Raw genomic sequence first — 22,452 nt, 5'->3', positions numbered from 1 at the left:
CGAGCAGCGCTAGGGAGTCTTCCAGCGGTACTCGTGTGAAGAGTGAGGTGACGTCAAAGCTGACAAGAAGATCTTCTTTATCCAGGCGAAAGCCTTGTAGTACCTTCACAAACTCCGCTGAGTTCTTGACATGGTGCTCACAGTGACCCACGATCGGTTTGAGCAGTTGTGCTAGGTACTTGGCTAAACCATATGTCGGTGAGTTGATGGTGCTCACTATGGGTCGCAATGGAACTCCGTCTTTGTGGATCTTAGGGAGCCCATATAGCCGTGGTGGTGCCGGTGCTCTGGGGTACAGCTTCCTGATGACGTCCTTTTCCAGTCCAGAGTCATTGAGCAAGGCGATGGTCTTGCGAGTCACGGAAGCTGTCGTGTCCTTGTCCAGTTGCTTGTAGGCAGTATCTTGTAGCAGTGAGTTTATCTTCTGCCAATAATCTTCTTTCCTCAGTATCACCGTGGCATTGCCTTTGTCAGCAGCTAGAACGATAGTGTCCTCATCCTCACGTAGGGCCTTAAGAGCCTTCCATTCAGCAGACGTTATGTTGTTCTTGGGCATTTTTGCCTTCTCCAGGACCCTGCACGTCTCTCTCCTAACTTCCTCAGCTGCCTCCGTAGGGAGGCCGCGCACGGCTTGCTCGATGCTGCTGATAATGTCTCGCTTAGGTAGTGTCCTGGGTACTGGAGCAAAATTAAGTCCTCTCGACAGCACTGATATTGTGGTCTCGTCCAGTTCTTTGCCTGCCAGATTGATGACAGTCTTGGCATTGGTTGTGTGGTCGGCATGTTGCCGGGCTCCAGACAGTCTGGTGAACTTGCCACATTGTTTTTCTGTGGCTTTTCTCTTGTGGATCTCACTGCTTGCATATGTGTTTCCGTCGATCCACTCCCATGTGTGTGGTGGGAGATAGGATGCCAATCGAAGGTGTTGAGTAAGCAGCATCCTTGCGTTCTTATCTAACTCCTGCCTGGTGACTCGTATGTGTTCGCGCACCAGGGCCGCACCGGCTCGTTGTAGTATGCGTCTGGATCTTGTCGTGCTAACAGGGTGTCGCAAGTTGGCAAATTTCGGCAACACTTCTTTATCTCGACACCGTTGTAAGAAGGCCAGTCTGCTAAGCAGCTTGCCCGTCTTGAGTCGTAGTTTCTGTAGCATCTGGTAGCTGCGATGGATATCCTCCCCGTAGAGGTATGTTAAATGTGATTTGAGACTTTCTCGGCGTATTCCATTCGTGAAATCTTCTCGGGTGATCAGCCGAGTAAAGGCGTCGTCTTCTCGCAACGTTTCGAAGGGTTTCGTACCCATCATCTTCAAGCGAAGTGTCGAGATGCTGTGTTGCGCGGTCCTATAAAGGCTCCTGGACCAGTGACTGATTCCGGGCGCCGACCAATCAGGTGCCTGCGGAATCGGCCGCCGCGCCAGTGGTGGAGGGTTCGCGGCGCGGACCGGGCGTCGAGTCCCTGCCGGTTCCTAATACGTCTGTGGCCGCTACCGTCTTCGTGCCGGAGCGTTCTCTTCTAATTTTAGTTATTGCGGGATTCCAAGCTGTACTAAGTTGGAAACCAGTGTCTCGATTGATCAGGTTGCTGTTCAACCGAATTTCTACAGCCTCTTTGAAAACTGAATCCCAAAATCCTTTAGCGTCACACAGCTTCTTCGTACCCTCAAAGAGGAAGGTGTGTCCTTCGTTAATGCTATGTTCCGCTACCGCCGATTTTTCTGTCTGACCAAGGCGTACATTTCTAATGTGTTCCGAGTGCCTCTGCGTGATGCAGCGCTGCGTTTGTCCGATGTATTTCGTACCACATTCACATTCAATACTGTATACGCCCGGAGTCTGCAGTCCTAGGTGGTCTTTGACTGAGCCAAGTATGTCCTTAATTTTACTTGGGGCATGAAAAATTGTCTTGATGTGGTGTTTCTCCAGAATGCGGGCAATCTTGGCTGTTGGCGGTCCCGCGTATGGTAGAAATGCCAGGCATCTGGTCTCATCTTCTTCTTCTGGTGTGTCTACCTTCCTGCTCTTGTGTAGGGCGCGCGAGATTTGCGTCTCATTATAACCGTTGCTGCGGAAGGTCTTCCTTAGGTGTTTTAACTCTGCAGGTAGGCTGTCATCATCACAGATAGACTTGGCCCTGTGCACAAGTGTGTTAAGCACTGAGTTGCGTTGTGCTGGGTGGTGGCAACTCTGTGCATGAAGGTATAAATCTGTATGTGTCTTCTTCCTATACACAGCGTGACCCAAGGTGCCATCAGGGTGCCTCTTGATTAGAATGTCAAGGAAGGGCAAGCTTCCGTTTTCTTCCACCTCCATGGTGAATTGTATGTTGCTGTGTATGCTGTTGAGATGTCGCAGGAAGTCTTGCAGGTTCTCTCTGCCATGTGGCCACACGACAAAAGTGTCATCCACATATCTGTAAAAGGCTTTAGGTTTCAATGGGGCGGTGTCCAGGGCTATGTCTTCAAAGTGCTCCATGTAAAGATTAGCGATGCCTGGAGCTAAGGGGGACCCCATGGCTACACCATCCACTTGTTCATAAAATTTGCCTCCACACTTGAAGTAGGTGTTTGTTAACACATGCCGGAACAGCTTTATTGTGTCCTCACTAAAGCGTGTTTCGAGCAGCGCTAGGGAGTCTTCCAGCGGTACTCGTGTGAAGAGTGAGGTGACGTCAAAGCTGACAAGAAGATCTTCTTTATCCAGGCGAAAGCCTTGTAGTACCTTCACAAACTCCGCCGAGTTCTTGACATGGTGCTCACAGTGTCCCACGATCGGTTTGAGCAGTTGTGCTAGGTACTTGGCTAAACCATATGTCGGTGAGTTGATGGTGCTCACTATGGGTCGCAATGGAACTCCGTCTTTGTGGATCTTAGGGAGCCCATATAGCCGTGGTGGTGCCGGTGCTCTGGGGTACAGCTTCCTGATGACGTCCTTTGAAGTTTTGGACAAAAATCAGAAGCGGGCCCCAGAGACCCCACTCACACAATTTGGCAATGGTATGATGTCGCCAGGTTGTGTCATATGCTTCATGTAAGTTAACAAAGACAGTAACCAGGTGTTGGCATCTGGAAGAGGCTGACTCAAGGGATACCAGATTATCAGTGGTAGAGCAACCCTGGCGGAACCTGCCCTGACGTTGGGCCAGGAGACTACATGACTCCAGGACCCAACCCAACCGCCGACACACCATGTGTTCCAGCAGCTTACAAAGAATGTTGGTGAGGCTAATGGGCTGATAGCTATCCACGTCAAGTGGGTTTGTACTGTGTTTAAGTACTGGAATGATGGTGCTCTCACGCCACTGTCATGGGAAGACGCCATCACACCAGATCTGGTTGAACACGATGAAGAGATGTCGCTCGTAGTCAGGTGAGAGATGTTTAATCATCTGACTGTGGATCCAATCTGGCACAGGAACTGTGTCAGGGCAACATGCAAGGGCACTTAGGAGCTCCCACTCTGTAAATGGAGAATTATAAGGTACACTGTGGCGTGTAGTGGACGAGATAACCCTCCCTTCCAACCTCCATTTGAGAACATGAAAGGCTGGGGGATAATTCTCCAATGCAGAGGAGCGAGCACATTGCTCAGCAAAGTGCTCGGCAATTGCGTTTGCGTTGGTAGACAACACACCATTGATGTGAACACCAGGGGCACCCGTTGGGGTCTGGTACCCAAAAAGATGTTTGATCTTGGTCCAGACTTAGGAAGGTGACTTTTGGCACCCGATGGTTGAGACATACCTCTCCAAACACTCGCGTTTCCTTCTTTGTATAAGCTGGCGAATGTGGGCATGGAGCCATTTAAAGGCTATGAGGTGCTCTAGGGAATGGTGTCGCTTACGTCGCCGTAGAGCTCGCTGACGCTCTTTAGTGGCCTCAGCAACTTCCGGCAACCATGAAGGTACTGTCTTTCACTGGGGGCACCCTAGAGAATGAGGGATCGTGTTTTCTGCTGCAGAAACGATCATTGTGGTGACCTGGTCAACCACAACATCGATGTCACAATGTGGGTGAGAATCAATGGTGACAGCAGAGGTGAAGGCTTCCCAGACTGCCTTGACTAAATCCCATCTGCATAGGCATCCATGGGCATGACACCGGGGAAGTGACAGGAAGATGGGAAAGTGGTCACTACCACACAGGTCATCATGTGCTCTCCAGTGGATAGATAGGAGGAGTCCTGGGCTGCAAATTGATAAATCAACAATCGAGTAACTACCATGAGCCACAATGAGATGTGTGGTGGCCCCAGTATTTAAGAAGCAGAGCGGTTATGGGGGTTAAAATCTCCCAAAAGTAGGAAAGGTTTAGAGAGTTGATCAATCAGGGCAGGCAGGACGTTCTGGGGTATCACACCATCTGGAGGAAGATATAAGTTGCAGATTGTTATTTCCAGCATTGTCCTTATCCTGACAGCCACAGTTTCAAGAGGAGTTTGAAGGGGTACAGGTTCACTAAACGGTGAGTTCAGGACATTGATGCAAACACCACCTGACACCCTATTATATTCACTGCAGTTCTTGTAACATCCCTTATAGATGCGGAGGGCAGGGGTTCGCATTGCCGGGAGCCAGTTTTCCTAGAGGGCAATGCAGAATGCAGGTGTAAAGCTTAACAATTGCCGTAGCTCAGCCAGGTGGTGGAGAAATCTGCCGCAATTCCACTGGAGGATGACGTCATTGTTAGGCTGGGAAGGCATGAATCACTCAAAGAGGCAAGTTACGCCTCAGGGTCACCTGCTGCCACTGATTGAGTACCTGTGCAATTGACATCCATTGTGTCTGAGTGTCTGGCGAGATCTAGGTCCTCACCAGATGCCAGAATCTCCACCACATCCTCAGATGCAGAGCTTGTAGGGAATGGTGGTATGGGTGCCATCGCAAGTTCTGGATTCTTGTGTGCCTTCTTCTTTTTTGGTTTCTCTCGCTGTTCATTAGGTGTTTCTGGCTGGGAGTCTCTCAATCAATACTTAATAATTGTCTGTTACTCCTGCTATAGTAATATTTTAAAGCTCTACATTTTTTTTAATGCAACAACATCTGTTTACATAAAACAAATGAATATTTCAACAGATTGACTTCCAATCCAATTGAATGGCTAAATCAGAGTACAGATTTCACCCCAACTTAACGTCACAGAGATGTGTTACATCAGTGAATGACCCTAGGACCAAACTACACAAAATTACTATATAACTGTTCACGATGGTAGCAGAGGGAAAAAAAACTGTAGGCCATTTCTATAATTTTGTATAATCCTCCTAAAGGAGTAGAAGTGTGATCATGAATGAAAAGTATACCTATGTTAAATTACAGCTAAATGTAAACAACTGATTGGGAGGTCTGGTTATAAATAGCAATAGAGAGTATACCAAGAACAATTTCATTTGGGAAATGTTTGGCTGACTACTGCCATCCCAACAATAAATATTTAACATACTACAGAGCCTGCAGTCTGTTTCTGGTTGAAACCTACCTCTTAGTTCAATATATCAGAGCATCAGAATTTGATAATTTTATACCTTATAATTTCCTGCCGGTGCCGCATAATGTAGTGGTGTTCTGCCATGATGGTCAGCCTTGTCCACTCTAGCTCCAGCTTCTATCATGTTTCTTGTAAGGTGTATTATTCCCTGGAATAGAACACCCATGTGTAAGTAACTAATAAGAAGAAAATAAAATAAAGATTAAGGAACTCATGTAGCATCACTGCACTTACAAATTTATACACTTTTCTATGATAGTTCTAAGAGTTTCTGTTTAAGACTACAATTGTTTCAAGGACTTCATGACCTCATAGCATGTTTTGCAATATTGTGTACCTCATGTTTTCATTCAAAATCATTACAAAAACTATGGTATCGAGTACTTTTGTTAGTGTTGATCGACTTCTTAGAAATAGCTAATCTGTTTTTTCAATACAGGGCAATTTCTTGACACAGTATGTGCTTCACTGCTGTGCACTGTCCAAGATAGGAAAATAATATATGTGTATCAAAAACATGGGTGCACAGCCTTAAAACAGTAGTTTCTGAATAAGTGGCAATAATGCAATGGAGCAAACTTCAGGTTCTGGTTCTTCAGGCAAAGTGTTTGAGAAATCTGGGATTTTTGTGATAAGTATGAATGTGTTTTACATACACTCCTGGAAATGGAAAAAAGAACACATTGAGACCGGTGTGTCAGACCCACCATACTTGCTCCGGACACTGCGAGAGGGCTGTACAAGCAATGATCACACGCACGGCACAGCGGACACACCAGGAACCGCGGTGTTGGCCGTCGAATGGCGCTAGCTGCGCAGCATTTGTGCACCACCGCCGTCAGTGTCAGCCAGTTTGCCGTGGCATACGGAGCTCCATCGCAGTCTTTAACACTGGTAGCATGCCGCGACAGCGTGGATGTGAACCGTATGTGCAGTTGACGGACTTTGAGCGAGGGCGTATAGTGGGCATGCGGGAGGCCGGGTGGACGTACCGCCGAATTGCTCAACACGTGGGGCGTGAGGTCTCCACAGTACATCGATGTTGTCGCCAGTGGTCGGCGGAAGGTGCACGTGCCCGTCAACCTGGGACCGACCGCAGCGACGCACGGATGCATGCCAAGACCGTAGGATCCTACGCAGTGCCGTAGGGGACCGCACCACCACTTCCCAGCAAATTAGGGACGCTGTTGCTCCTTGGGTATCAGCGAGGACCATTCGCAACCGTCTCCATGAAGCTGGGCTACGGTCCCGCACACCGTTAGGCCGTCTTCCGCTCACGCCCCAAAATCGTGCAGCCCGCCTCCAGTGGTGTCGCGACAGGCGTGAATGGAGGGACGAATGGAGACGTGTCGTCTTCAGCGATGAGAGTTGCTTCTGCCTTGGTGCCAATGATGGTCGTATGCGTGTTTGGCGCCGTGCAGGTGAGCGCTACAATCAGGACTGCATACGACCGAGGCACACAGGGCCAACACCCGGCATCATGGTGTGGGGAGCGATCTCCTACACTGACCGTACACCACTGGTGATCGTCGAGGGGACACTGAATAGTGCACGGTACATCCAAACCGTCATCGAACCCATCGTTCTACCATTCCTAGACTGGCAAGGGAACTTGCTGTTCCAACAGGACAATGCACGTCCGCATGTATCCCGTGCCACCCAACGTGCTCTAGAAGGTGTAAGTCAACTACCCTGGCCAGCAAGATCTCCGGATCTGTCCCCCATTGAGCATGTTTGGGACTGGATGAAGCGTCGTCTCACGCGGTCTGCACCTCCAGTACGAACGCTGGTCCAACTGAGGTGCCAGGTGGAAATGGCATGGCAAGCCGTTCCACAGGACTACATCCAGCATCTCTACGATCGTCTCCATGGGAGAATAGCAGCCTGCATTGCTGCGAAAGGTGGATATACACTGTACTAGTGCCGACATTGTGCATGCTCTGTTGCCTGTGTCTATGTGCCTGTGGTTCTGTCAGTGTGATCATGTGATGTATCTGACCCCAGGAATGTGTCAATAAAGTTTCCCCTTCCTGGGACAATGAATTCACGGTGTTCTTTTTTCAATTTCCAGGAGTGTATATAAAACATACTTTGTTTGCTTGATATTTTTTCCAACAGTTAATATGTTCTTGTTTTTCACATAACATAATATATATGTTTATTATGTCTGCACAGCACACCAACTTTTTCTAGATACCCCATTCTAATATTTAATTTATATTAGCAAAATTATAAAAGTTGACATTTTGTTTTTCTTAGAAATAATCAAAACATCTTTATTGTACAACATTGTGTACTGAATTAAGAAATAAAATGAAAATGTTAATCCCTAACTGAAATAAAGATAGAAAGAAAGAGGGAGAGAGTGAAACATAACTACAAAATTATACATAAATAAAATGGGTCACATTTCACTGCAGTAATGACGACCCAGTGCCTTATTTATTCAGCTAGGAAGGAAAAGTCTTTACACTAACTTGCTGTTTTACTAGAAAATTAGGTACAATTTTAATTAAAATATTTAAGTATAATAGACTTTCAGACTTTCTGGCGGCTAAGCCTACGGCATCTGCCTCTGGCTGAAATGTATATTGACTGATGTCATTCACCTCCACAACATCTGGGTGAAAAACATCTCCAACTTTTATTCCAAAGTTGCACAGAACTCCAGCAGCCACAAAACATTCCTACACTTTTTTTGTATATATCACATTGTTTTAGTGGGAATTTGGAAATGTTTCTCCCAAAAACAGAATTTACACTATTACACATCTGGTAGCAAAATGGGCTCTGTTGTAGCACCCTTAAGTTCCTATGTGGCATCAAAATACAGGACTCTTAAGATTTGTGGAGACAACATATCTACTAAGTCCAACAATCTACCCATCATATTGTCCATTTTCAAATTCTGCAGTGACTACTATTGTCCCACATGCATGCATCATGCATGGAACCCATCCAACAGCTTACCACATTCAAAATATTCATATTAGCAGCACAGGTGATTTTTGTACTGACAGAAAAGAAAATCTTGTAATTTCTACATAGTTCTTCTTGTGCTTCACAAGGACAAAATATGGGCATATGTACACAATCTATGGCTCCAATGACATTCAGTATTCTCTTTTGTTCCTTGATACATTTTCTTAGTTCCATGGCCTGGACACATAGCATGTCTTTAAGGCAATTGAAGTGCTTATTACTCTGCTAAAAGCCCTTCCAGCAATGGTATGATGGATGTTACTGAGATCCCCTGCGACATAACAGCAAAAATGAAGTTTCAGCCTAGGAGACAAAGCATGATTCCTATCAGAATTATGCTGCAGTACTGGCTCCATTATACCAATCAGCGACTAAAAAGATCCCTTAAAAACGCAAACCAGTCTTTGAAATCATTTTCACTATACATAGTCAATGGGACTCTTCTCTCCATTATAGCCCTCATTCTTGTGATGTCTACATCTTCCTCAACCAGTATATACAGGGTTATTACAAATGATTGAAGCGATTTCACAGCTCTACAATAACTTTATTATTTGACATATTTTCACAATGCTTTGCACACACATACAAAAGCTCAAAAAGTTTTTTTAGGCATTCACAAATGTTCGATATGTGCCCCTTTAGTGATTCGGCAGACATCAAGCCAATTATCAAGTTCCTCCCACACTCGGCGCAGCATGTCCCCATCAATGAGTTCGAAAGCATCGTTGATGCGAGCTCACAGTTCTGGCACGTTTCTTGGTAGAGGAGATTTAAACACTGAATCTTTCACATAACCCCACAGAAAGAAATCGCATGGGGTTAAGTCGGGAGAGCATGGAGGCCATTACATGAATTGCTGATCATGGTCTCCACCACGACCGATCCATCGGTTTTCCAATCTCCTGTTTAAGAAATGCCAAACATCATGATGGAAGTGCGGTGGAGCACCATCCTGTTGAAAGATGAAGTCGGTGCTGTCGGTCTCCAGTTGTGGCATGAGCCAATTTTCCAGCATGTCCAGATACACGTGTCCTGTAACGTTTTTTTCGCAGAAGAAAAAGGGGCTGTAAACTTTAAACCGTGAGATTGCACAAAACACGTTAACTTTTGGTGAATTGCGAATTTGCTGCATGAATTCGTGAGGATTCTCTACCGCCCAGATTCGCACATTGTGTCTGTTCACTTCACCATTAAGAAAAAATGTTGCTTCATCACTGAAAACAAGTTTCGCACTGAACGCATCCTCTTCCATGAGCTGTTGCGACCGCGCAGAAAATTCAAAGCATTTGACTTTGTCATCGGGTGTCAGGGCTTGTAGCAATTGTAAACGGTAAGGCTTTTGCTTTAGCCTTTTCCGTAAGATTTTCCAAACCGTCGGCTGTGGTACGTTTAGCTCCCTGCTTGCTTTATTCGTCGACTTCCGCGGGCTACGAGTGAAACTCGCCCGCACGCGTTCAACCGTTTCTTCGCTCACTGCAGGCCGACCCGTTGATTTCCCCTTACAGAGGCATCCAGAAGCTTTAAACTGAGCATACCATCGCTGAATGGAGTTAACAGTTGGTGGATCTTTGTTGAACTTTGTCCTGAAGTGTCGTTGCACTTTTATGACTGACTGATGTGAGTGCATTTCAAGCACGACATACGCATTTTCAGCTCCTGTCGCCATTTTGTCTCACTGAGCTCTCGAGCTCTCTGGCGGCAGAAACCTGAAGTGCGGCTTCAGCCGAACAAAACTTCATGAGTTTTTCTACGTATCTGTAGTGTGTCGTGACCATATGTCAATGAATGGAGCTACAGTGAATTTATGAAATCGCTTCAATCATTTGTAATAGCCCTGTATATTCTTCACAGTCAAGGTATCCATAGAATATAATATTTATCATGCAAAAACAAAATAACACACCTTACTGTCTAACTTTACTCCTACTACTACCACTACCACTTAACTGTAAATTTTGCTCTTATTTCTTACTTAATTTACTAATGTAGTAAAAAACTCTATGCTGGTGCAGTTGTTGCATCAGTTGTTGTTTTGTTGTTGTTGTGGTCTTCAGTCCAGAGACTGGTTTGATGCAGCTCTCCATGCTACTCTATCCTATACAAGTTTCTTCAACTCCCAGGTTTCCCTCTATGATTTTTAGCCTCCACACTGCCCTCCAACCTAGTCCCAACCGAGTCCCTTCTTCTAGTCAAGTTGTGCCACAAATTTCTCTTCTCCCCAATTCTATTCAATGCCTCATCATTAGTTATGTGATCTACCCATCTAATCTTCAACATTCTTCTGTAGCACCACATTTCGAAAGCTTCTATTCTCTACTTGTATAAACTATTTATTGTCCATGTTTCACTTCCATACATGGCTACACGCCATACAAATACTTGCAGAAACGACTTCCTGACACTTAAATCTATACTTGATGTTCACAAATTTCTCTTCTTCAGAAACGCTTTGATGCCATAGCCAGTCTACATTTTATTTACTCTCTACTTTGACCATAATCAGTTATTTTGCTCCCCAAATAGCAAAACTCATCTACTACTTTAAGTGTCTCATTTCCTAATCTAATTCCCTCAGCATCACTCTACTTAATTTGACTACATTCCATTATTCTCATTTTGCTTTTGTTGATGTTCATCTTATATCCTACTTTCAAGACACTGTCCATTCCATTCAACTGCTCTTCCAGGTCCTTTGCTGTCTCGGACAGAATTACAATGTCATCGGCGAAACTCAAAGTTTTTATTTCTTCTCCATGGATTTTAATACCTACTCCGAACTTTTCTTTTGTTTCCTTTACTGCTTGCTCAATATACAGATTGAATCACATCATGGATCGGCTACAACCCTGTCTCATTCCCTTCCCAACCACTGCTTCCCTTTCATGCCCCTCGACTCTTATAACTGCCATCTGGTTTCAGTACAAATTGTAAATAGCCTTTCCCTCCCTTTATTTTACCACTGCCACCTTCAGAATTTGAAAGAGAGTATTCCAGTCAGCATTGTCAAAAGCTTTCTCCAAGTCTACAAATGCTAAAAATGTAGGTTCACCTTTCCTTAATCTGTCTTCTGAGATAAGTCGTAGGGTTAGTATTGCCTCACGTGTTCCAACATTTCTACGGAATCCAAACTGATATACCCCCAGGTCGGCTTCTACTAGTTTTTCCATTCGTCTGTAAAGAATTCACGTTAGTATTTTGCAGCTGTGACTTATTGAACTGATAGTTCGGTAATTTTCACATCTGTCAACACCTGCTTTCTTTGGGGTTGGAATTATTATATTCTTCTTGAAGTCTGAGGGTATTTTGCCTATCTCATACATGTTGCTCACCAGATGGTAGAGTTTTGTCAGGACTGGCTCTCCCAAGGCTGTCAGTAGTTCTAATGGAATGTTGTCTACTCCAGGGGCCTTGTTTTCACTTAGGTCTTTCAGTGCTCTGTCAAACTCTTCACGTAGTATCATATCTCCCATTTCATCTTCATCTACATCCTCTTCCATTTCCATAATATTGTTCTCAAGTACATTGCCGTTGTATAAATCCTCTATATACTCCTTCCACCTTTCTGCTTTCCCTTCTTTGCTTAGAACTGGGTTTCCATCTGAGCTCTTGATATTCATACTAGTGGTTCTCTTTTCTCCAAAGGTCTCTCTAATTTTCCTGTAGGCAGCATCTATCTTACTCCTAGTGAGATATGCCTCTACATCCTTACATTTGTCCTCTAGCTATCCCTGCTTAGCCATTTTGCACTTCCTGTCGATCTTATTTTTGAGACGTTTGTATTCCTTTTTGCCTGCTTCATTTACTGCATTTTTATATTTTCTCCTTTCATCAATTAAATTCAATATATCTTCTGTTACCCTAGGATTTCTACTAGCCCATGACTTTTTACATACTTGATCCTCTGCTGCCTTTACTATTTCATATCTCAAAGCTACCCATTCTTCTTCCACTCCATCAGTTATGAAGTAAATAAATTTATGTCAGCAATAAATGAAAAATCTACTACTGCAGTAATTTATTCCTTTAGTTCAGCACTCTCTCTTACTAACTTACTACTGTAGTTTCACTTACTTTTGTTTGATGTTTGCCACCTTTAATGTGTATTTTATTTATTCTTCTCCAGTAACATCATTCCCCTAAGAAGAGAGGACATTATGCACTAAATTAAAACTGCATACCACAAATGGCCCTTTCCTTCCACATCTCTAGCTGCCAAACATCAATGAAGAACATACTACTGCTTGAGTAAGGGAGGCAAACCTAGTGTCTGTCTCTTATTTTTAGTGCAAGACAATTCCACCAATTTGCCCAATAAAAGATGAGGCTAGCCTCATGCTCATTTTCCCTCAAGTAATTTTTCCTATGAAGATCCCACAAAGGTGGAAAACTGTCTAAGTGTCACACACAAATTCCTTGAGCATCTGACCTACAATAGAATATTTGAAGTAACAAATGTATCCCTATGGAACAAGTAGGATTCAGACCTGGGAAAAGTTGTAACAATCAGGTACTCTCTGTCTCACTATTTATATAAAAATGGGTACGAAAAAAAATTAGTAAGTATTGCTGCCTTTCTGGATATATCAGCTGTTTATGACACTGTTTGGTGAAAAAAATTTTGTTTCAAAATTCAAATGTGTTGTCCCACATCACAAACCTACAGACCTACTTACAACAGGCTAAGCAATACATATTTTCAGATCTACTCTGACAATGACAAATGCAGAATATTGAAACTAAGATTGGTTTAGCTCAAGGATTCATACTAGATACCATATTTTCAATCTATACACACAACTTGCTGGAAACATCTTCAAGAAAATTCATTTATGCTGATGACATTGGGTGGCTCAGAGCTCTAACTTTTCTGATGCTGAAATTATCTTATCCACTGGTACAGAAGTCTTGGATGTATACTTCAAGAAACGGTTCATCCACTTACCAGGTGTAGAAGTATGAAACCAGAATTTGGTTGCAATAATTACACGTCTGTTGTTTGATACTGATAAACAATATTTTTTTCAAAATTATCTCCATTGCTATTTGTACATTTCTCCTACACTTCAGCAGGCTATGAATCCCATGCCACAAAAACAGTTCTTGTTTTGAAGCAAACCAATCAGCAAGCCATTTTCATATAAATTGAAGCATTGTTCAACGAGAGCATGGTCCAGTGATGCAAATAGATGATAATCGGATGTAGCTAAGTCTGGAGAATAAGCCACATGCCCTAGAATTTCCCAACTGACTGCCTGAATCATTTCCTTGACCTGTTTTGCTGTGTGCAATAGGATGTTATCAAGGAGCAATATGACTTTGTGTTGCCTTTTTCCATATTCTGGTCATTTTTCATGTAATGCTCAATTTAAATTGATCATTCGCTGTTGGTAGCAATCAGTATTAATAGTTTCACCAGGCTTTAGCAGCTCATAATAGATGACACCCTTCTGATCCCACCAAACACAGAGCATTGTCTTCTTTCCAAAGCAATTTTGCATTGCAGTAGATGTTGCTGGTTTGGCTGGATTCATCCATGGTTTAGGATGGTTAGGATTCTCAAAATTAAACAACTTTCTTTTGTATCTGGCGAGCAACATTTCACAAGTGGCATTTTGATTCGCTTGCTGTCTTTCATTTAGTTCACGCAGAACCCTTTTTCCCACTTTCTGCATCTTTCCCATAGCTTTCAACCAAAGAGAAAGGGCTTTCTTCATCACATTAAATTGTTTCATTAGTTACTGTTGAGTTTGAGTATCATCTTCATCCAGTTTGGCCTGCAATATATTGTCTTTGAACTTTTTCAGTGGTTTCCCATGCTCATCGTTTCTCACATCAAAATCACCACTTTCGAATTTTTTGAACCACTCGAAACACTGTGTTTTCCCAAGAGCATGTTCACCAAAAACTTTGACAAGCATTCAAGGCAATTCTGTAGCAGTTTTCTTCAAATGATAACAGAAAACCGATGCTGTCCAAAACTTGTAGTTCATAGGCACAAAACTCAATATGTTTAAGGGTTTGAAACAGATACCAATGTGTGAAAATTGGGTTATTTTGTGTTGACATTCATCATCTTTCATTACAGGAAGCAGATGGCACTGCAGACATGGTCTCACGGTCCCTACACTTACAGCTAGCACCATCTACAGGGAAATTCCAGTTTCATTTTCATACTTGTACACCCAGTAAATGCTCAGAAGACAACTATGCAATTGGTAAGCAATTTAGAAACATGAAATCACATTCAGGGTCAAGCCTTGTCACACTGCAGTATACCAAAATACCTCCTAATAACATTAAACATAACACTAAGTTACAATTAGCATCTTTCCAACATAGTTGCAAAAGTCAAAACAAGAAATAACTTTGTTCAAAAACTTGCTGGTAACTTATGGGGAGCTAATGTTCATGTTTTAAGGCCCACGGCCTTAACACTGTCACACTCAGTTGCCAACATGGATCAGCAGTGTTCACACTAAGAAGATAGGCATGCAATTCAATCAATCAGTGCAAATAATTATGGGCTGTACAGAAGCGACAATGATTATTTTGACAAACACATTTTCAGCATTAGGATGTGCATCACGTACTTGCCTGCCTAGCAAGCCTGTCTTGGCTCACCATGCAGCAGCACACATCTATGTAAACACATGCATCAGCATTCAGTGCAGTGTGTTGCAACAAGTGCAACACTGAATGTTGTTGTGATCAGTTCAAAATTATTTTGACACTGTGGTTCAGTGTCACAACACAAAAACATATGTCAGTGTTACATTGAATATCTTTGGTTTACATTACCTTTTATTTTGTTTTTATCAAGTTTGCAATATGCTGAAAGTTAAAGAGTATTCAGCAGACCTCAAGAATGTGATAATCGATGGTCTACAGCAAGGCAAGTCTCAGGCACATGTTGGTCATGATTCTGGTTTGGACAGGATGACCCAAAGAAAACTCCTATTGTCATGTACAGAGAGCTGCGTGAATTCCACAATGTGCAAATACTGAACAGTACCATAAAATGGATCCTCAGAGAGTCTAATCTTGAAGGCTGGTGCCTAAGCAAAAAGCCGTTTATACTGGCAAAGAATAGGAAAGCCCGACTTGAGTTTGCCAGGGCACATAAGGCCTAGACATCTCAGCAGTGGTCGCATACAATCTGGAGTGATGAAAGTAAGTTTAATTTGTTTTTTTCCAATGCAATTTGATATTTTCAAAGACTGCTCAATGCAAGAAACAATATCCGTACCAAGTATCCACTGTTACGCACGGTATGGGAATGTCCTGGTGTGGAGATGTTCCTTCCATTCAGGTGTTGGCCCTTTGTTGCCTATTGAAGGCATTAAGGATCATTTCAATACTGTGAAATCTTGAAAATGAACACGTTTCCCCATGCCAAAGATAAAATGGAATGAAACTTGGAATTTCAACATGACAATGATCCTAAGCAAACATCTCCTCATGTCACAGACGTTTTGAGAAGGATGTGAGTAAGGATGCTTAAGTGGTATAGCCAAAGCCCAGAGCTCAGTCTGATTGAAGACCTTTGGGAAGAACATGATCAAAGTCTAAAGCGATGAAAATTCTCAAGCCATGACAAATATTGCAATCTTTGGTTAAGGAACGGCAGAAAATCACCCTACATTTTTCGCTGCCCTCATAGACTCCATGCCATAGCACTGTGCAGATATAATTATGGTGAAAGGTTATGCAACTGAGTACTAATGGCTATGTACACTGATTCGAGTTCCACAGGTCTTTTAAACTGCAACATGGCTTCTGTCAAATAACAGTAATTATGTAAAACTATCTGTGATGCCTGTTACAGAACACAGTGTTCCTTGTTTTGTGATATTAGAGCAATTAGCACTGTTAATCAAGTGACATAAGAGTTATAAAGATTTTCCTTTGAATAAGTTGTTTTTCTAGTGCAAATGTGTTTGTCAAAATACTGACAGTTGCCACTTCATTTACAGTGCACACAACCTACAAATTTATGTTCGCAGTAATATCCCACTTCCAGCCCTAATAAGACCAGAAACTCTCCTGAAGGCTTGGAATAACATTCAGAAGAACCCTCAGCTACCCATTCATCAAGATATTCCATAATCAGAACAATGCTTGAAATCTAGAAAACAGTCATGGTCCACAGCAGACAACCTTGTTGGACCCTCTTTCAGTGTCAAACCATTCATGGAAAATCCAGTCGAAGCAGTCATCAATAGTCAACCAACATCTAGTTGAGAACCCTTCCAAGAGGACACAAGGATGCAATCTGGCAGACATCAATGGAGGGTCATAAACTGGATTCTAACTAGACAAGGCAGATGTGGTCACCTAATGCACAAGGGGAGATGGGATAGTTTTGCAGAGTGTAACTGCGGTGCCCCTTTAGAGTTAGTTCATCATATTATTACTGACTGTCTTCTTTAAGCATATAAAAGAATGATAATGGACATTCACCATGCTTCAGACGAAGCAGCCTAATGGATCAGGGAACTAGATCTAGAGATGTAAAATTGTCTGAATTTGTGACTGTGCACATTCATCCAAAAATGATGTATATATGTTTCTACTTTCATCATACAATAAATAAAATAAAATGCAAACGAATTCTAGATCCAGGCAAGAATGTGACCACATCAACAATGTCCATGACAATGTCAAATTATGATGAAGGCAGAGACTGATTGTGCCTTGCCGTTCCTTGACATTCTCATCTGTCATAAAGAAAGTGTGTGTCTTAGCCACAGTGTCTACCAGATACCCACCCACACAGAACAATAGCTGCATGCTAACAGCTATCACCATCCATTTTAGAAATATTCTGTTCTGAAGAACTTGGTGAATCGAGCTGAAGCTGCCTCAGATGTTGAAAACCTGCCAAAGGAATTGAGTGACTTACAGAAAGTATTGAAGTAAAATGGCTACAACAACCACCAGATTTCACAAGGCATCTTTTGAAAAACACAGAAGCAGAAGGACCTTGAGGAGAACTCTAAGAAGCTTTCATTTTTGTTGCTCTGCAGCTCAATAACAAGGAAGATAAGCCTGTTCCTAAAGAGGCATAAAATGGATCCTCTCTTCAGGAGTCCAACAAAAATTAGGCAACTTATGGGGTCCTGTGGAAGATGATGTATGCTTCAGAACGCCAGGAGTATATAAGAAACCATGTGGGTGTGGAAAGTTGTACTATTGAACAGCACTATACAGGACATAAGAGAGGCTTTTGCCTTTGGCACCCTGAGAAATTACCAGTAGCAGAGCATGCTCTGGAAAACAGACATTGCATTGCATTTGAAGTGACATCAGTTATTACACAGACTAGTAGTTTATGGGATAGCATAATTAAAGAGGTGGTTGAGTCAAAAATATGTGACTACATCCTCAATAAAGACACCAGCCTACAGCTAAGTTTGGCTTTGGACCCAACTATCGGAAGGTTGAAGTGTGTGCGACAGGCACACAACAAAAACATTACCCTATTTGGCACTGGAGTGAGCACCAGTGACGTCACAGAAGGCAGTGCAGCTATATACGGGTGGTAGCAGCAACCAAACAACAATCATCACCTGTACTCAACTGAAAGCTTGTGGATTTCAAAACACTTGACATGGCTAGAAGCTCAAGACAATTTTATCAAGAAAGTGAGCATTTCATACTAAATTGAGGTTCACTGCAAACTGCATTGAAAGCAAAACTGGCAAAACTTGTATTGCATTTGTGGAAATGCTAGATAACCCTGCTACTCCTCTACTAGCTGTATGAAACCAGCCAATATTTTCCAATTAGTTTCCAGCTTTTTGTAGACAGCAGTCATGTCTTTGTTGACATTTCACTGAAATGTTACCACATGGATATGTTCCATCTGCTACAATTCTACTCCTTTAAATAAATAATTTTTACTTGTCTTTCAAATAATTCCACTTATACACATAATGTATATTACAAATGTCCAAATGTGAGTAAATAATACTGCCTATGAACTAACAAAGCTAATGCTGGCAGTACTTCTACCACTGCTTATGCTGCCACTAATAATAATAATAATGATAATAATAATAATGACAATAATAAAATAATGATAGTGTCAGATCTAAAAAGTATTTATGGGTGTACAAAATATGTTTTCTAATATATCAACTTCTGGGGAAAGGAAATTTAATGAGATTGCACCAGTTAAGACAGCTAAGCACACTAGGAAATGAGGATGATATAGTTGGAAAGAAGGATGTACAGGGATAACAAGTACATACCAGGATGATGGTAGTCATTATTGTTCCTTCAGTAGATATGTCATTAACAGTTAAAGCAAATTACTGTTGGGCTCAATAGGTTGATACTTCAGTACCCAAAAGAGATTTGGATTGCTCCACCCAGCCCAAGAATCAATATGGAGGATGGTCAGAGATACTGAGTTTGCTCCTGTGAGGGGTGCCAGCACAGCCACAAACATATCACAGGGGCCCATCCATTGATGTGAGTGTGCCAGTAAATATCATGGCCCAACATTTGTCAGTCAGTCTCTTCCCAGTTGATTGAAGCCTAAGTACATGCCACTAATCTGTAGAGTTTTGACTTTGCCTGTATTATGTTTTTGTTTTGCATTGCTCCCTGGACTGTTTGTATATTTTTAAGACAATTTTGCTGTGTCATGGACATGTATTTGGTTAACCATACACTTCATGAAGACCATCATCACATCATCATCATCATCATCATCATCAACAACAACAACAACCTTAGGAAACACCTGTTTGTTTCACAAGTCTCTGCATTACCGCTGGTGCAAGTGATTATAAACTGTTTTCTATCTAAGCACTGTAGGATAGAAAAGAGGTGAAGATAATTCTCTCATTGTGCAGCTATTCCACTGAAGTATGAATCTCAAGTTTCAAAGGGTGTCAGCAGCATTTGCAGCTACAACAGAGACAACACAACAGGAAGAAAAACAGTGGGAATTCCAACTCCAACAACAGCTGCAGCAAGAAAAATAGTTGGAAGTCCACCAGCAACAGTAGAAATTGCTGTTAAAACTGCTGCAGAACCAACAACAACTGGAGCTGCAGTTCCTCACCTCTCCCTCTGCAATTCATTCACGTCCAGTCAGAGGCTGAGCAGATGATCAGGACTTTCAAAACACAGATGCACAAGATAATGATGACAGACTATCCTGAGAATACTCTCTCCAGCTTCCTCGACACCTACCAGTCCACCCCCATAAACGGATATAGTCTGGCATAAATATTACATGGGAGCAAACTCACACCCTCTTTGTGCATCTTCATATTTTCGCAGCACAAATACTGATCCATAAAATTTTGGGCGTACAGCTGCATAAATTTGACTTCTTCTTCTAATATTTCAGCTGAACGCTGTCCATCCAAAATATTAGAAGAAGGAGTCAAATTTATGTGGTTGCATGCCCGAAATTTTATGGATCACTCCCTCTTCAACCTACTGCACCCAACTCAGCGGGCCTGCTGCCTATGCCCATAGTTGTACTACTGTGTGGGCTTCCGCATTTAGACTTGCACTTTTGGCTAAGACAATAGTTGGACCCAAGGCGTCATCATCAGCAATTGGGGGCAGCAAATGTTTGAGATTACATAATGTTCACATTTGAAGTGTATTGTTAACATGTATGTTTCAGCTTGTGAATTCAATAGTGTGTCTCCAATCTATATAGTTATTCCACTCATTATTGGCACTTATGAATTTATTGTACAATCTATGAGTTTGTGAAGCTTACTGACACGTGCAAATATATAGATGCCATATGATTTATTAAGCTGGACATCAAAATGAACTGTGTGCTAATAAATATGAAGAGAACTAAAAACTAAAGTCCATGGTGTTGTGTACATCCTTTAATAACAGTTCACCACCATAAAAACAACAAAAATAAGACTGAAGTGGAAAATTCCTGAGACTTATGAGCCAGAGATGTAATCAGATTGGTAAGTTCCACCACAACAGTCAAGACCTACATCCAAATTTACTGGTGAAAGCCATGTATTAGCCCAGGTTTGAAAAATGCAGAAACCAGTAAGGAGAAAAAAGCACTAAACACTGTCAAAAATTAAATGCTGCTTACTTCCACATAGTAGTATTTATTAACTAAACCAAGTTCAGTGTACAAATTTTACACTGCAGGCTCAGGAAGTAATACTCTTGGTAATATTTATTCCTTGAGAGTGGCAAAGTGAAAAATTATCAGTCTACTAGTTAGGAACTGTGGTTTTAGGTCAATGCACTTTGTACAGCACTTTTCAAGTGAGTAGACCCCATCCCTAACATATGATTCTGGAATGCTTGTAATATACCCATCCGCCATAATCTTTTCATTGGACTTAAAAGGCATTCCACAAACACTATTTTTAGATGGAAGGGGGGGAGGAAGGAAATCAGAGGTAGTGACATTTAGTGAATAAAATTGATTACACATCAAATGCATTACTTTTCTCATTGCCAAATCATGTTTCATACAATCACTTTGTCCTGAAGAAATGAAGAAAGGATGTGAACATGTCAGAAAAACAACAATACATGACAAATATTTACAACTAAAACAAATAAGCTAATGTACCATTCCACAGGTCCCAAGTGGAATGATCGTCATTTTTTAATGAACACTATATGAAAGTTTTTTACAAAACTAATGCACTGAATTTAAAATAAAAAAGTTTTTATTTATTTATAAGGTAATAAACATGTAATACAACTATTATAATACTTATTTACGACGAACACATTACTGCACTGAAATGGTGCAGAAGTTAGATTGTACACACACACACACACACACTCTCTCTCTCTGAACACATTACTGCACTGAAAATGCACAGAAGTTATATTGTACTTATATATATATATATATACACAAATCAGTTGGTTTTACTGAGAAATTCATCAATAGAGTAGAAGGAGTTGAGCACCAATAAATCCTTTAGGCTTCTCTTAAACTGAATTTCATTGGTTGTTAAGCTTTTTATGGCTGCTGGCAAGTTATTGAAAATGTGTGTTCCTGAATAATGCACACCTTTTTGTACAAGACTAAGTGACTTTAAATCCTTGTGAAGATTATTCTTATTTCTAGTATTGATTCCATGAATTTGAGCTGTTGGTTTGAAAAAGTGATATATTTTTAATGACAAATTTCATTAAGGAATAAATATATTGGGAAGCAGTAGTCAGTATCCCTAGTTCCCTAAACAGGCTTCTGCAGGATGTTCTTCAGCTCACACCACATATAACTCTTACTGCACATTTTTGTGCCCAGAAAACTTTAGCTTGGCTTGATGAATTGCCCCAAAAAATAATCCCATATGACATTATGGAATGAAAGTAAGCATAGTATGCCAGCTTTTCCATTTTTATATCCTCTATGTCTGACAAAATTCACAAAGACGCTTCAGCAGTTCTGTGGTGTGCTCCTCCCAGTTGAATTTATTATCGAGCTGTAATCCCAAGAATTTAACACTGTCCACTTCTTCTCTCTTCTTGTCATTGTATGTTAGACATATACTCGTGTGACACCCCTTACAAGTTCTGAACTGCATGTAGTGTGTTTTTTCAAAGTTTAGTGACAAAGAATTGGCTAGGAACCAGTGATTAATGTCCACAAATATTTTATTAGCTGATCTTTCTAAGACTACGCTTGATTTGCTATTTATTGCAATGTTTGTATCATCGGCAATCAAAATGAACTTGGCATCTGGTAATGTTACTGATGAAAGGTCATTGATATATAAAAGAAAAAGTAAGGGCCCCAAAATGGAACCTTGTGGGGGCCCACATGTAATTAGTTCCCAGTTGGATGATGGCTGATAGTTTGATACATGTCCCTTTCCTAATAACACCCTTTGTTTCCTGCCAGAGATATAAGATTTGAACCATTTTGCAGCATTTCCTGCTACACTATAACATTCTAATTTACTTAAAAGGATATTGTGATTCACACAGTCAAATGCCTTTGACAGATC

At 41.7% G+C, this 22,452-nt stretch overlaps 1 protein-coding gene across 2 annotated transcripts in view; it reads right to left on the bottom strand.

The window, feature by feature from the left end:
• The window catches only part of LOC124620031 (serine/threonine-protein phosphatase 6 regulatory ankyrin repeat subunit C-like), a 240,507-nt gene that overhangs the window by 103,226 nt on the left and 114,829 nt on the right, over positions 1-22,452 (bottom strand). For both annotated transcript variants that reach the window (XM_047146700.1, XM_047146707.1), the window contains one exon: positions 5,523-5,633. In XM_047146700.1, coding sequence (XP_047002656.1) covers positions 5,523-5,633 — 111 coding nt within the window. The remainder of the gene's footprint in view (positions 1-5,522; positions 5,634-22,452) is intronic.

The sequence above is a fragment of the Schistocerca americana genome, chromosome 1 (genome assembly GCF_021461395.2).
Source record: "Schistocerca americana isolate TAMUIC-IGC-003095 chromosome 1, iqSchAmer2.1, whole genome shotgun sequence".
In the NCBI taxonomy this organism is placed as follows: Eukaryota; Metazoa; Arthropoda; class Insecta; order Orthoptera; family Acrididae; genus Schistocerca; species Schistocerca americana.
Note: the sequence above shows the minus strand (reverse complement) of the source record. Positions and strands in the feature narration are given on the sequence as shown.